At 38.9% G+C, this 16,879-nt stretch overlaps 2 protein-coding genes across 10 annotated transcripts in view; one reads left to right on the top strand and one right to left on the bottom strand.

The window, feature by feature from the left end:
- LOC137189718 (ecto-NOX disulfide-thiol exchanger 2-like) overlaps nt 1-16,879 on the bottom strand; it is a 195,835-nt gene that overhangs the window by 72,111 nt on the left and 106,845 nt on the right. For 4 of the 9 annotated variants that reach the window (XM_067599767.1, XM_067599764.1, XM_067599765.1 and 1 more), the window contains exon 3: nt 7,046-7,177. In XM_067599767.1, the coding sequence (XP_067455868.1) occupies nt 7,046-7,177 (132 nt within the window). The other 5 variants (XM_067599769.1, XM_067599772.1, XM_067599770.1 and 2 more) reach the window with 5 other exon arrangements.
- Nucleotides 1-16,879, top strand: part of sfxn5b (sideroflexin 5b) — a 341,220-nt gene that overhangs the window by 218,624 nt on the left and 105,717 nt on the right. The gene's annotated exons all lie outside the window — the stretch shown is intronic.

The following is a 16,879-nucleotide window of genomic DNA, read 5'->3' as shown; positions in this document are numbered from 1 at the left end:
AAAGCACATATGGTGGGTTTTTTTATGAATATTTATTTCATACAATTATTTAAAAATTATTTGTTTTTGGGAAACAAAAACCATGTCAAATACCAATACGCAGGTTGGTTACATAACTATCTCTAGTCTCTCTCCTGTGCTCTGCTTATACCTCTATCTGCAGGTCTCAATGAGGGGAGTCACATCCACCTGCTACATGACGCACATTTCCTCGTTTGGACGTCACACCCGGAGTTGGGGGTGTTCCCCAAAGATAAAGCTGAGCTACTGACCTCCTTTCCACAAAGTTAAGTTGTAAAAAAATAGGCAATAAATGAAAAGTGTAAAGCAATAATCACCTTTGAAGTTCTTCTTTACACATTACACACTGTGCTGTCTCTGTGTTATGGGTGTATAAATAAGTAGAGGTCTGTCTGTGTATTGGTGATGCACTCTGTTTAGTTCAGTAGTCAGCGCAGTCGTCTATGATCTGGGAGACTGGAGCTCGAGACCCGTTGTGGGGACCTCCTTTGTAAGATAGTTTATTCATAAACACTTATTTTAACACTTTAATATCCTAATATTAAAAGCATAATAAAAACAAAAACTGGAGATCTATAGATACAAATACAAATACTGGGCTCTCAGCACATCCCTAGTCCTTAGTCTACAGAAATACAATATGAAACATAACTGGCAGATAAGATAAATGGGCAATAGCCTTAAAAGTTAACTGCATTAATGAATTAATGAATTAATTAATATGGAAGCATCTTACAGTCTCCTGCCTGTATGAGAATAACAAAATGAGTGCCTTTTGTGAGGATGAACTCCAGCGTGTGCCCGCTGTAGACTGTCCAGGTGCTGCAGTTTAGTTTCGCCTTCTCGTTCTGTCAATATCATGTTATTAACTAACATTTACAAAATCAACTTTTGACATTCATGGATTGAGGTAGAATCGTCCATGTCCGCATTGGGATGTATCTTAGAATGGACTTTTTCCCCTACCCTTATTGGTAATTGGTGTTCTCTAGTTGGGTCTCCACTTTGGGTCTGGTTGAATTTATCCTTGGGTCTATTCAGACCAGGTTGTTGGGCCGGGGCTGTCCATGGCTCCCTTTTGGATCAGCTCTCTTAAAAACAAACAAAAAACTGCATATAGGGACATGTCTGTACTTTGGTTTAGAGGGAAATACAAGCACAGCAGATTTCCTTTAGCTATGATGAGGAGTCAACAGTAAATCCACCAGGATTAGTTCAAAGGCTCAAGCAAAAATGGTGACAAACACAGCACATCATAGCATGTGACTGCGTGTCTATGCATTTTTTATTACTTGTGTAAAGTTATGCTCTCCTCCTTGTGTGTGTTGGGGGGGGGGGGGGGGGAGGTTTTGGGAGCAGGCATGGTTTTGCAAGTGTTGAGTATGTTCAGAGTGGCTCACAAGGTTCAGAGCTAACAGACTGAAAATATGACTACACATCTCTCGCCAGAGTCTACTGAACCAATGGATTATGGATGAAGTTCAGCAAAGGTCAGGTTTACTGCTAGGAGGCCTGCTTTCAGCTGCTTGCTTAAGTGCAGGCAGAACAGGGAGTGGGGACTCACAGTCATAACTCAGACTGCTGCAAGTTGACTGCAGCAGTCAACTTTGACTGACCCGAGATTTCCTCCTCATAAATGGTTAAAGTGAGAGACATACCGAGATGGTAAGAGTAGAGTTAAATAAATGAGCTGGTAGGCGTACTTCCAACAGAATAGTTTCATCCTGTCTGACAAAGTGTCTGTCTGTCTGCTCCACTGAGACAATAGTACCACACTGATTTAAAGTCCCCTCTACTCAAAAACGACACATGATCCAGACTTTAGATTTTAAGGATTATAAGTGAGATACTGTAGGTTTTATTATGTTAACTATCTAAATTGATATTTAGTCAGTTTGCCACAGAGCCCAGTTAATCACATGTTCTGTTTTTTTAGTGCAACAGAGTGCAAACTAAACCTGTGAAAGCTCTCAACTCTCTAAAATCCAAATGAACAGCATGTACTCTAATGTGGCTGTGGATTACAGTGGCTGACTCAGCTTTAATGAGACATTAATGAAGATGTTAGGTAATTTGGGCTGGCGAGGCAGGGAGAAAGGGAGGGGGGAAATAGGGAAGGAGAGAGGTGGAAGGAAGAGGCAAAAGTAGGGAAGCACCAGCTGCTTTTCCAGATGATCAGTGAGGGGAGACGCAGCTGTCCTCTTCACCTGACTCTCCTCCCCCTCTATTTTTTGCTCCTGCCTTCCGTCCTCTCTGCACCACCCTTCAGAAACTACTTCAGCAAAATGACTTTAATGAAGATATATTACCACAACTAAGGCCTTATCCATTGTTTGCCACACAGATCTAGTCCCCCTACACACCGCTCTCTCTCTCTCAACGCGTGGGCAAGAGCATTTCCCTCCATCTCCATCATGCCGGACAGCTCCCCACTCTGTTGGTAATGTTTATGATACTCTTGAAAGGAGAGCTGGCGGGGGCTGTTCTGAGCCTGAGAGCAGTAAATACCACAAATGAAATTCAATAAACAAGGTATGGTAGTGAGGGGCAGCAACTTGCATATGCATTCATCATCAATATGGACTAACAGACACTTGTATGCACGTATGTGAACACACGAGTGAAAAACATATGCTATGTTGCTATGATGATGAGGAAGAGCACCTCAAATAAGGAAAAGGAGAGAGAAAAGACTAATCATAGTTGGAGGGTGAGACTACAGAGCTGAACTTTAAGTTATAAGTGGAAAGTGGAATTATTAAGGCTGAATGTCATGTTATCAATGCAGAATACTTAACAGTAAGTGCTCTCTCTCTGAGGTTGTAATGACATTGGAAAATAATAAACAGATGAACTCATGCCTTAATGCTTCATTAATCTTAAAGCTCTTGGTTATAAAATATTCATCCTATCTTTCTTAAAGTAATGTTGAAGTCTGTGTTGGCTGAACCTGATTTGTCTGAGGGAGACGGTGTGTGCTTATTTAAGGATATCTCAATGTCACAGCTCTCTGATTGGTTACATAATTAAGCTCATGAGGCACATATTGTTAAAAAAAACATCAAGGTGACAAGCCTCTTTGAACAGAGTTGTTTCATAACCTTTACCCTCATTAACTACAACATGAGAACATCTTATGGTGAAAGATGATGACTGAATCTACCTTACTTGATTCTTTGGCAGGAAGCTGCCATAATCTATTATCCATAATTCATTATCTGATGCCAGGTAATGCCAAGTTAGCTTATCATTATAAAGTCAAAGCTTCAGCTTTTTGTTAGTGAATCAGAAAAGAGCTAACCTCTAATCAACTGTTGGTGCTGAGCTGCTGTAATGTGCACGATTACAGTGCGTGTGTATATTAGAGTGCAGTAACTGTTTAAGGTGTGTTCATATGAGGCTCGGGTAGAGTTCAGCTTTTCTTTTCACATTTGACCTCACATGTTTCACTATTATATGACACCAAAAATATTACAATATTATGTAGATCCAAATGTAGTCCAGACACACAGAAGAGACACATACAGACGTCTTGTGAAAATATAACTGGCAGATAAGTGACACTGTCAAAGTGGATTAACTTACAGGGGACATATTATGCTTTTTCTGACTTTCTGCTATTTTTTACGATGTTGGATGTCTATGTTAAACATGATCAAAGGTTTCAGATTTCAGCCTGCTCTGAACACTCCATTTGCAATGTTACCTCTACTTCCTCCTTGTGATGATATCAGATTGTTCGCACATGCCCATAAATGGCTGTCCGTTCCATAGCCTTTGTTACTAAGGTTGTTCCGTGGGCTGTTCATGATGTCCACTTACATGTTTCAGATCATATTCAAGCTCAAACATGTACAGATGTTTTTGAGAAGTTTCCATTTTTAGTAAAGAATGATGAAAAAAGTGAAATAAAAATAAGATAAATAAGGATTTTTGGTCGGCATGCGAGGCGTTTGGGGAACATCCGTAAATTGTAGTGTCTACAGATGTATGTGAGGGGTTTAGGGGATGGGCACTGTTCTCTCTAGGTATTGAGAGATCGGCCTGTTACGAAACAGGCACTGCACTAGTCCCCTTTAAAGTGTGAAACTAATTCAGTATCATACTAATTCTGGTGTAAAAAGAGTCACAAATATTGTTATTATAATATTAATGATCATCTTGATCATTAATGATATAATATACTGTAATTTGCACAAAGCCTTCAGTGTGGGCGTTCTTGAACCTTCTTTAAACCCTGATATACTGCCAGGACACTGACAGCAGGGTGAACAGCGTATTGCATGCGGTTCGTTTATATCATATTGAATGTTTGCACAAGAGGACATTTTCACACGTTTGTCGGCATAGTCATAAATTCTGGGCTGCACATGAATATACACAAGATGTCTGCACAAACTCTGGCAGACACAGGCAGATGAAAAAATTTAATCATGTGGACCCTCGTAAACCCTCTAAGCTACGTGGAAAGTATAAATTTAGCTTTAACCTGTGGTCCAAATTGTCCAGAGGAGTGAGGATACATACTGTGGAGTGAACTCTGCTACTCTTGTCCTGTGGGCATTATTGACTCTGTGTATAGTGACACATGTATATATGGAGTACAGTATAAAGTTGACAAAGTTTAACAATTGTCATTCTGAGAGGTGAGCTTTTAGTATATTCAAAATCCCTTATTATTCTGGTTTAATGATTTTCCTTTAAAAAATATGGCCCAGAATGCACGTAACACTCCTTGTGACACTTTGCAAATGAATGTAGATTAGTTAAAAGGGTATTCAACAAGCCAATTTGAAGAATAATTTCTCACAGGCAGAGCAGTCACAATACTATCCCTGACTGGCAGACAATAACAGCCCCTCTAAATTAACAGCTGAAAAAATGCCTCATTAGAGAGAATTCAGTACTTTTCAAGAGTATTGTACCAATAAACATCCCATTCAGATGTGATGCATTGCCTGTGCTTCATCTTAAACTGCCTGTAAAATACAGTGCATACAGCCTTAAATTGAGTCATCTCAATGAAAAAAGCTTAAGTAATAAGTAATAGCATACAGTATGTTAATAAACATGGGAACTGTAATCTTATTTCAATATGAGCCCTTTATGTTTGCATCCTCTTGGTGTGAGCAGTGGCATTTACGGAGAGGAGTATAAACTGCTGTCTTGTGCACTGAAGTTTATGGTTTTTGTATAAATAATTTCTTTTATGGTTGAATGTATGTGTATTGTTGCACTGTAACTGTGGCATTTGTGTTCTCAGGGCATAGCATACAGAGGCTGAGTCACACTCTTCAACAAAAGAAGTCTGCTCATGCCTCAGTTGGAGGTTGTGAACCTGAGTTTAAGAAACCAGGCCTGAGAGGGATTATAGGGATGTTGATGTGTTTTCATATCTCGACTTCAAGCAAGCTAGGTTATACATAAGGGATCAGCATACACAAACAGTATCTTCTCCTAAACCCCTTTGTTGTAAACTTGCTGCATTTGATATACCAACACACACATACCACAAGCTGGCACATTTTCAGCTGCTGACCTGATGTGACCTGACCAAAGCAGGACGCTACTTATACATCACAACACTATTCTATGAATACACAGTGAGCCCTCTAATAAGTCTCTTTAAAGGAATAGTTCAACACTTTGGGAAATGCACTTATTCACTTTCTTGCTGAGAACTAGTTGAAATTTTGATACCACTTTCATATCTGTCCATTAAATATGAAGCTCTACCCAGCAGCCAGCTAGCTTAGCTTAGCATTAAGACAGGAAACTAGGAGAAACAGCTTGCCTGACTCTGTCCAACAATAACAAAATAGCAGCACCTCTAAAGTTCCCTATTGACTTGTTTTTTGATCCCTACAAAAAATGAAGAGTAAAAACAACAATTTGTGGTTTACCAGATGGATATGTGTGGGATTATTTCTTTGCCAGGAGCAATAACATCCTGTAGTCTTGTCATCACCGTGCCAGGCAACAAGGAAGTCCTGTAGAGAGCTTTAGACTTCCTTGTAGTTGGATTTTGTTACCTATGGACCGAGGGAGACTAGCTGTTAGCTTTTATGCTAAGCTTAGCTAACCAGCTGCTGGCCATACCGTTACATTTGACATATAGATATGATAGTGGTATCAATTTTCTCTTCTAACTCTATAAAAAGGCAAATAAGCATATTTCCCCCAAATTTTTTATTTTATTTTTTTATCTACACCAAAACTGAATGTGCTTATGATGAACTTACTCAACACTACGGGGGCTGGATGAGGATTACTAGCTCTTCAGTGGAACAGCAGGGAAACTCCTTTAAGGGGTTACCTCATTCACTGTAAACACTCTGAGCTCCAGCTGGATTTTGTACACTCAGACAAGGATGACTTCCAGCCCCCACATGCCCACACAGGTATGAAAACACACACACACATATATACACACACTCATCCTAAGGGCACATTTGCCATTTTAAAACCTTTACTTAAGGAAGCAAATGAGTTAACAGCACATCCTTAATTATAACTGCCTGGGAGAGTGGATGCAGAGGAGGGTAGGCTCCAGACATTCAAACACTGACGCATTGGGAGCTGCCCAGCGCTATGAGTACAACTGATGCTCACCGACTTGCTCAAGGGTACTTAGAGGGCAGCAGAGGGGGAGGAACATTGTTACTCATCTGTCCACCTACACAGATTTTTCCAGCCAGTCTGTGAATTCAAGCCAACAACCAAAAAAATATTCTCTAACCTTTAGGCTGCTTTTGCTCCCACCTCTAAACATGTAGGCCGCTATATCTTACTTACAGGACATCTCCTAACCACACAGAAAGCAAAATTATATTACATCAGCAACAAAGTTTGAAAATGTTGCTATCACACTGGAGTGTCAACATAAATCTAATAAATTTAGGTTTCTTATGGGCTGTGAGATATAAATTCCCACATCAATATATTCAGTTTACAACACAACACATTATTGTAGCACCTTGTGGTCTGTTCGGCAGCATGTACTGTAGCAGGTTTTCTGCGGTACCTGGCATGAGTTGCTGTCCGGTCATGCTTAATGGAGCCATCCCGAGGTTGCTCATGGCTGTTGCCCAGGCGTTGGGGTCTGACATGGGGAACATCATGGAGTTAGAGTCCATGGTCAGGTTATGGTTACTGTCTGGAGAAAGACACACAAAAAGAGAGATAAGGGAGTGAGATTAAAATTCCCTTTTGACTATTTCAATTAAAATACTACAAAAAGATGTGAATTGATTTAGATGAGTAAAGTAGGGTACAAGGTCAAAAACAGAATTTATGTCTCATAGATCTCCGGCTTCCTTTTATGACAAAATCTTCTTATTGACATGAGTGCTTTGTGATTTCCAACATAATTTCAATTCTGTGTTTTGTCACAAGAGAAAGGAACGAGGAGCCAAGGATAAAAGTAAAAATCCTTCATATTTACAAATTTAAGAATAAAAGCTAATATATTAATTCAATTTCTTATGCTTTCGGATTCAGTAGAGCTCCGGAGATCTCTTGGTTGCAGTACAGAGACAGAGGTGAGCACACACCTTCTGAGACATGTTCTGGAGTCATTGTACAAAATATCATTGGTTATAATGAAAAAATATGTTAGCTGTATATGTATAATAATATGTATAAACCAGAATGGGGTGGTTTAGGCCTATTATTTGAATTTGATGAACATTTGATAGGATGTTACACCACTTTTTATTTCTTTCTGCCATCACTCATCCTCATGCATAAATGTGGTACTTACATCTCCAGTTTGTTTTTCTTTTGGTCTCCAATTCAGCCAATTTCCTATTATATCAGGCCTATGTGCTGTATATATTATGTATTATAAATATACTGTATTAGATTAATTATTTAAATCGTCAATTGCTAATTAAGACATAAAGTATTTAAAAAAAAAAAAACTTTTCAAAAATCTGTGATTACACTCGGACAGATTTTTTAAAAGAATGAACAATGGGGCAGGTGTAGGTTAAATCCTTGTCTTTGACTGGCTATTCCTGCTATGATCTTACATGTGGTCATTTAATGTTGTGCTTACCCCCACTTGATTAATGTGTCTTATTCTTCACACGCAGCAAAGGAGCCCACTTAGAGGACAAACATGGCCCCTGACCAAAGTTCAAGACACAAAGCAGTACATCTATAACATTACCTCAAAGCAAAGTGCAAATCCTCATATTATTTTTCTGAGAATAAACACTGAAAATTCTCTTACCTACCACTACAGATTCACATATCGGCTGCCACACAAAACCTCAGGCTCATGTTTCTCTGCCAAGTCATAAGTCTTTCACTGCAAAGCAAACATATTCAGATCCCCACAGAAAAAAATAACAAAAAGAAAAACCCTGCAGTAAAGTCAACAGGAACACATCTTACATCCACTGGCAGTTCATTCTCCCAATCTGGAGTTAATTTCACAGCTCTAAATACTCTTACAACTCTTGCTGGTTGAGCTCTCGCTGGCAGACCTGTAAATTACTGAGTGGCAGCGGCTGCTGGCTGAGCAACAAGCCTGCCCTACTCTTCCATGACACTATGTTTAACTGTGATAATACAAACTACCGCCGAACAGCACTGGACCAGGAAAAAGCTTTATTTCCAGTGCCTGGTTTACTTGTGCTCACAATATGTGTGTATGGAGTTCCTGTTCACGTTTGCTTGTGCATGTACTATACCGTACCAACAAACATGGCTAAGAAATGTGTTATCCTGCTGACAGACCAACACCAAGAAGCTTCTTGTGCTGTTTCTCTACAAATATGCTGGTGAATGTTTATAAACAAAACAGCTGGATGTTTTCCACATAACTGCATATATGACCGATAAACATAAGTGTAATTATGTGATTTAAAGCATAAGAATTTCACACTATTTCAGACTATTCATATTTACGTAATCGTCATGATTAGGACCGCGCTAACGCTGCACTTTGTAAATAGGTTTCGACAAAGGGAAACCATCCTCCTGACGTGTTTGTCATATAGCAACGGGTCTGTTTTGCAATGCCTTTCATTCAGCTAATTAATATTCTTCTAAAAATTCCACTAACACAACAACAGCAGACCCACTCATTAAAAGTTGTCTGTGTGTTGCCATGGCAAAGCCTGATAATACATTCATTGTTGTGGTGCTGCTATGTTAATGTTCCTGACAACAGCTTCACAGGCCTGTTAACCACTTACAATCCCACTGGCTGTCCTGCATGACTGGGTGGCAGTACACTCAGGGGAGAGATAATACAGTGGGAGGAGAGGAGTGGTGAAACATAAAGGTTTACAACACAGGCATGATCATTTTAAAGCAGGTTTACACAGCAGCAACACAAGGAGTGGTGTTCACATTCTGTATAAAAAACTATTGCAGGATTTAACAATATACTATCTACTGTACTGTCTTGTTGCTGGCAGTAAGCTACTGATCTGGACTGGTAAAGCAGTCAGAAACTGGCCCAATTGGGCCAGTGCCCAGAAATAGTTTCCTGACTACTATTTGTCACCCGCTGATGCTGTTATCTTTGTTCTGCAAACAGCCCACTCGCCACTTTCTTACATCTTTTTAACAAATCAGATTAGATGCCAGCTCAGAGTTAGTCATAGTGTAGTGTGGTGCATTTGTGGGGGCTACTACTTTGAATTACAAAGCAAAGAAAAGCATCAGTTACCCATTAGGTGAAAATGATGAATCAGTCTTCACAAGGTTTATACTATTTGTCAGCAATGAGTTGCTCAGAGCTGGCAGAGATTTAAAAGGCATCAACAGTTGACACATACAGACGTGGCCAAAATTATTAGTACCCTTGCATTTTATTAAAATAATGCACCATTTGCCCTGAACAGTGTTAAAATTAAAAGATATTTTATTATCAATGCATGTCTATGTTTGGTTTGCAGTGGAACAAAGAAAAAAGTTGTGAAAATAACTGAATTCATGCTTATTCTACAAAGACATTTTAAAATAGCCAACAGCCAAGCATGGTCAATGTAAAGGTTACAAGACCATCTCCAAATAGCTTGATGTTCCTGTGACCACTGTTGCCAATATTATTTTGGTGTGTGGTGTGATTTACCAAAAATTGGAGCTTTTTGGTAAATCACACCAACCCTGCGAAAGAAGAAAAAGAACACCATGAAACATGGAGGAGGCTCAGTGATGTTTTGGGGTTGCTTTGCTGCCTCAGGCACTGGGTGCCTTGAATCTGTGCAGGGCACAATGAAATCAAAAGACTGTCAAGACATTTTGGAGCAAAACATACAGCCCAGTGTCAGAAAGCTATGTCTTAGTAGCAGGTCATGGGTCTTCCAGCAGGATAATGACCCCAAACAGACATCAAAAAGCAGCCAAGAGTGGATGAGAAGAAAACGGTGGACCGCTCTGAAGTGGCCGGCTATGAGTCCTGATCTGAATCCCATTGAAGATCTGTGGAAAGAGCTGAAACTTGCAGTTGGGAGACCCATTAAACCTGAGAGAACTGGAGCAGTTTGCTCAAGAGGAGTGGGCCAAACTACCAGTGGAGAAGTGTAGAAACCTTTCTCAGAGTTACAGAAAGTGCTTGACTGCAGTTTTTGCCTCCAAAGGCTTCATATAAATTGCATACCATGCCACATTTTTGACATCTTTGTAAAATGTCCTAAAACAAATGTGTGAAGAGGAAGAAGAAGAAGAGCAGCCCTACTAGTTTTTTTTGTGGAGCTTTCAAACACCTCTCCCATCTCCCTGATACACACCCCTGCACAAGACACACAAGACCGTCCTCCAAAGAAAAAGAAATACGTCCATAAACAACACGTCTATGATGAAGAAACTACGCCCTCTAGTGAGTGTAGTAATTATGACTAATTGTAGAGTGGCAAAGTCTGCAGGGGTATTAGGTTGGTGTGGACAAGATCAAGAAAATGTCAGATTTAAACATAGGAGACTGCTGTTTGTTTCCCGTTTTCTATTGACAGTCAACCATGTAACCATGGCAACAACAGTCCCCTGACCCAAATGTTTGACGGAACAATCAGCATATTAATTGACAAATCAGTTGTCAAATAACTAAATTATCATTTTCCTTCATAAGATCAAGGACTGCTACACTAAGCTGTTGCTAATAGAGATGAGCAGATGGAGGAAACAACTGTGCTATCAGCAGCTGAAATTATTCATTTTATTTATTATGACATTAGGACTGCAACTAATGAATATTTTCATTGTTGATTAATCTGTCAATTATTTCAATTTTCAATTAAAGTCCTCCTCCAGTGACCTCATCACTGAACTGTTTCATGAAGAGTTTTGAGAATGACTCAACTCATGAAGTCACTGGAGGGGGACTTTAATCATTTTATCTATAAAATGTTAAAACTGCTGTATCACGCCCAAAGTGAGATTGAGTCAGATTGCTTTCTTAGTCTGACCGACAGGCAACAAATAATCAAATAAACTTTGTAATAATACAGTTACAAAAATTAGGCATTTTAGAAGTTGTTTACATTTTGTAATAATATGGAACTGAGAAAAACAGGTAATTCTTAGCATTTGTGAAGCAATAACCAGCACATATTTGGCATTTTTGCTTGATAAATGACTAATGTGATTAATCGAATATCAAAATTATAATTAATTATCTTCTTCTTAATCAATTAATTTTCCTGTCAATTGACTAATCAGTTAATTGTTTCAGCTCTAAATGACATGCACTTTTGTGATATGTAAACCCCATAGTGATTTCAAATATATAGTTCATTATTTTGGAAAGTAATAAAGTTCTAAAAAACAATTCAAATATGTCATTTTTGTGCACAGTCAACTATGATAATATTGCAAAATAGCATGTGATAAATGATTGATAGATATGTAACAAAAGGTGTATGATTCAAAAGACTTATTTTGTAGAGACATAAGCAACAAATAAGTAACAATAAACGTTATTAGTAACAGTATAAACACATGGTAACATATCATGAGCCACTGGCAGAGCAACAGAGATCAAAAGTTACACTCTACTTGGTACAAAACCTGGTACAAACTTATTGGTTGTGTGAGTCGGGGTACCGGGTCTGAATTTCTCATACACAGCAGCTGGGGATCACAACTCTGTGTCCTTGCCCCAGTGCTCCACACTGCAAGACAACAAAATTGTTGGTAAGCAGCATACTGGAACTGCCTGTTGTCCTTTCCTGGATTGGGAGGGTCCTCCACAGCCCGGACATCCATCCCAGATCCTCCTTGCTAGCCAAAGAACCCCCTCCTGGAGGACGTAAAGCTCCAGATGTGGCAACAAAGAAAGGCAGTATTCAGGTTTCTGACTGCAACACTTTCTTTCTATGTCAGTCGGCATGTAATGGCACCATCAAAGCTGGTTTGAGGTCTGGCTAGGAGGACCAGGTAGAGGGGCATTTGAGAAGGACATGGTAGATACCTGTTCATCTTGAATGCACTGGGCTTGCAGCTGCTGAACATCCTGGCTAAGAAGGTCTGCTCCCTGGCTCTGACCTCGACTCCTTCCCAATCCTCTGCCAAGACCCCATCCTTTGGCTGACCCTCTACCTCAGGGCCTGCCTCCAGGAGCAGGTGAAGGATTATCAGGCACAAATCCTGCTGAGTCCTCTCTGCTCTTGAGGCTCTAATGTCAGAAATACACATATAGGCTACTCTGACTTGTAAATTGTAACTTTTTAGTTAATCTACATCAGTGCTTACAACAGTTACACTGAAAAGTTACACTTACTTGTTAGTGAAATTGGAGTTTACTTCAATGTGATTTAATACTCTCTGTGGATGCCATCCATGCCAATATTCAACACAAGCCAATTAATGTTGTAGTTGTGGCCACAGAACATATATCAGATGCTGTACCTCTTCAATTAAATGTGCAGTTGTTATCAAAGATTGACAGAATGTACTCATCTTTGTATCTGTGTGTAAACTTTCCTCACATGCTGGCAGACAATATAATGTTCTCCTCATTTTATCACATTCTGATTCACCTCATGGATCATTCCTTTTGCCCTACATTGCAGCATTTTCTCTGGCCAAGCATTTCATACTCCCAAACGCAATGATTTTGATGTTGCTGATGCACACTGACTTTCCCGTAAAAAATTTAACATTTTTCTCATACCCAAACTAACTGGATCCATATATCCAGCTGCTTGGTGTTTGGGTTTGTTTTTCATACAAAGTCATAACTACTGCCATGTGTTTTTTGTTTTTTTCTCTCGTATTTGCTGATTGCTCAACTATTGATGAAGAACAGCAGCGGAAGTTAGGGAAAAAACCCTGCATGGTTTTGTATAAACAGAAACAACAAAGCGGGTCAAAACTGCACACATTGCATCAAACGCATGTGCAGTTCAATAAAACAGAGGAAAATATGGACAACAAACAAGGCATCTAAACATTACAATCCTCCAAACAGTTTTAATATTACACCAGCAGAGTCATAAAAGGATTTATCTGAATCTATTTGATGTTATTTGATCTGTCAGATATTTGCTTTTCATTTCATCATGCTCATATCCTGCTCACATCATCTTTCAGAAACAATAGACAGTATCACTAATGTGTAAAACCAATTCACTCTAAGAGCCACCTACACTGACTGAAGATGTGTGGCTAATTAACAGAGTCACCTTACTTTTCAGCTAGCAATTCAGGGGGGCATTGTAATCACAGGGTCAAGGTTAAAGCAAAGTCTGATAGCTGCTGATAATGAGTCAAAATGCATCAGTGAGAGACAATTCTCATTTGATTAGTCTCAGCTGGTTGCCACTGAGTTGAGTTTGGTTTGTCCAAAGGCCAACTCAACATGTGGCACCACACTGTTCCAGACAATTATTTCTGACTCATGAATGATTGATTCTGTATTGGGTTGTGACTCAGAAACTGAACAAGTCATTAAGAGAGCTGAAATTATGTCATGTCAACTAAACTCTGCAGGAGTTATAGAGATAACACTTTCAATGAATGCAGACCATGTGGCAGCAAGTCGACATGCCCTATTTGAAAGGCACATGTGTCCATACAACACTTTAGAAAAAAAACTAATTCCGACAGATGATGGTGATCCAGGAACTGAGGCAAACAATGCCCAGTCAGCAACATTTTAGTGAAAAATTAATCCTCCTTAGGTGCAGGATAGTAGAGTGTATTACTGCCCATGTGTACTAGTTTGTGTGGCAGAAACCATAACATTAATGAGCACTTCTGATAAAGTATTTTTAATTGAAATTAGGAATTTATTTCTTTATTTTAGTCACACTTTTATAATTAAAAAACATTCAAATGAATGAATGAATCATATTGACTCAGCTTTGAATTGCAGTGTATCATATAATTACAAATATATGTATCATGTTTTTGTATTGCGTTCTGTGTATTTAGATATGTATAGGAATAGATTCACATCCCTAATACGCTGTCAACCTTTTTCATTTGTTTTCCCGACAATATCTGCTTGTTGCAAACGAAACATGATTGAGGAATTTGTAGTTATAGTGGTAAATAAAACATCTATGTTAAAATGGGAGAAAAGACTGTTGTCAGGGTTGGATATTGGGTTTGGGTAGACATGAAATAAGAATCCCAGACCCCCAGTGTCAAACTGTCATTGAGTAAAAACCTTATTTACCTGTCATTCCCTAAAAAATGATCTTGGGGAATATTTTTTGAATGATTAGTATTTGTAAATGAGTCAGTCATGAAAGTCTTAAAAGTCTTAAAAAAAAGCTAAAATGACTTAAAAACAAACTTTGAGAGCCTCATACTCAAAAGTTCCTCTCAAAAACTGAACATGGATAGACATACAGTGCAAAGCAGTTCAGAGCATACAGTTTTGAGGGTTTTTTTTTTTGTTTTTCTTTTTGTAATTGCCAGCCAACACATCTAATGATGAATGCAGTGCTATCCCTGTGCCTGTAGTGCCAGATTACATTGCAAATTTAATTAGGCAAAGACAAATTCTCAAGTGCTTGTCATTTTCTTTGTGCCTTTTTATGACTTACATTTCCTGCTGTGTCAGAAATTGTAGTGTCAACTCATGATCTGAGTCTAATTGCTTGTAATCACTGATCGTGGGAGCAAATTCATTTGTATTTCAGCCTACTATCAACTTTATACAGTAAACATTGTTTTTCTAATGAATGAGAAATACAGACTTTCTTTGCACTTTTTTGAGGTCTAGTAAGTCAATTTGTAGTTTGCCTGAGGTGGTAGAGGAATTTCCTGCAGTATATTATATTTGATTTCTCTGCCTCTGATCATGAAATTTCATTTCCATTTTAGAGCCAGAGTGCCTCCACTATACAGTACTTCCTGTCAATTTGGTCTGAACCCTACAGCCAAATGCTTTGAATCCACTGACACCCTCTTTGCACCATGGAAGCCAGCAGCCAGTGAAGGGTGAATTAATTATTGAACATACCGTTAAAGCAACAGGTGGGAGCCTTCATGTACAGTACTCCTTTTTTTTTTTTTTTTACCTCGAATACATTTTTGACTTTAGAGTGAGCAAATGCCAGTATATTGGCTGAGGAGTGCTACTTCACGTATGCAGGTATCAAAAAACAGGAGCTCTTTAGATCCAAGGACATATCATGAGATCAAAAAAAAGAGCAAAAGGTTAGACTTGTACTTTGCTTTGTGATCAATAAGTCATGACCAAAAAATACCAAGGCACACTGCTTTGCAAATATTAAAAAGCCTTTAATAAATGAACTTGGCACCTACGAGCTAAAGAAGACGGCGTAGGCGCTAAGCCCATTCATTAAAGGCTTTTTAATATTTGCAAAGCAGTGCGCCTTGGTATTTTTTGGTCATGACTTATTGATCACAAAGCAAAGCACAAGTCTAACCTTTCTCTCTTTTTTGGTCACATTTTTGGCTTTGTGAGCTCATAGCTAAATGTAGAAATTTTATCTGTCTGCTTCTCTTAACATCCTTCTCTTGTGATTTTTGCAGATTTAGTGAGGCAAATTAATGCAAGATTACACCTTTTAACATAAATTCTGTCCCCAGAATTTTTTACATGCATGTTATTATGTCATGCATAGATTTTTTAAATTGATATTGACAGACTTTTGGTGTTTCTAGAGGGACTCTGTCTGGTCAAAATGAATTTGTCGATGGGAAGTTGATTCCCCCTGTGCCCCACAGTCATGAGCTCGTGAACTCTGAGGATTGATTTCAGACCACGGCTTTACTGATCTCCTGGATTCTACTGATTGGCCTTTAGCTCTGCTAAACGCTCCCTCAGGGGGGTGGGGCTGATGGGAAATGAAGCCATTTTAAGGCCTATTGGCTGTAAACCTCCCGGTCGAGAGAGAAGCCATGGACCATTTCGTTCACAATGAGCAAGCTTTCAATAGCAAGCCTATCCTGAAGAAAGAAACAGAGAGGGAGAAGTTGGAGTGAGATAGGGAGAGAGAAAGAAAGCAGGAAGGTGATGACAGAAGTGAGAAAAGCTCTTTGAATTTACATTAAATAATATATTGGCTGTCTGGCATGAATATGAGAAGAACAACTGCATTAGATTATGTATAAGCTCATTATATTAAAAGAAAAGAAAAGAATGTGCACATGAGAATGTATTTGCATGCTTAAATTAAGTGGTGGTGGTGAGTATCACTTCATGCAGTATTAGTTCAGTTACATATATGATATATATATATATGATGAAATCCAGTCATTTACATGGTAAGAAAAATTTCACAGGATTTTCTTACAAGTGCGTCCTTATTCATGAAAACACACAGCAGATACAATAAAATGCAAAGATTGCAAAACTGCCTTCTAGTAGTGGATGGCTTTTTGACCTTACTGAGTTTGTGTGCATTTGTGCATTCATCCCCCT

Source organism: Thunnus thynnus, chromosome 9 (assembly GCF_963924715.1).
Source record: "Thunnus thynnus chromosome 9, fThuThy2.1, whole genome shotgun sequence".
Lineage (NCBI taxonomy): Eukaryota > Metazoa > Chordata > Actinopteri > Scombriformes > Scombridae > Thunnus > Thunnus thynnus.
This window is presented reverse-complemented; position numbering and strand designations above follow the sequence as displayed.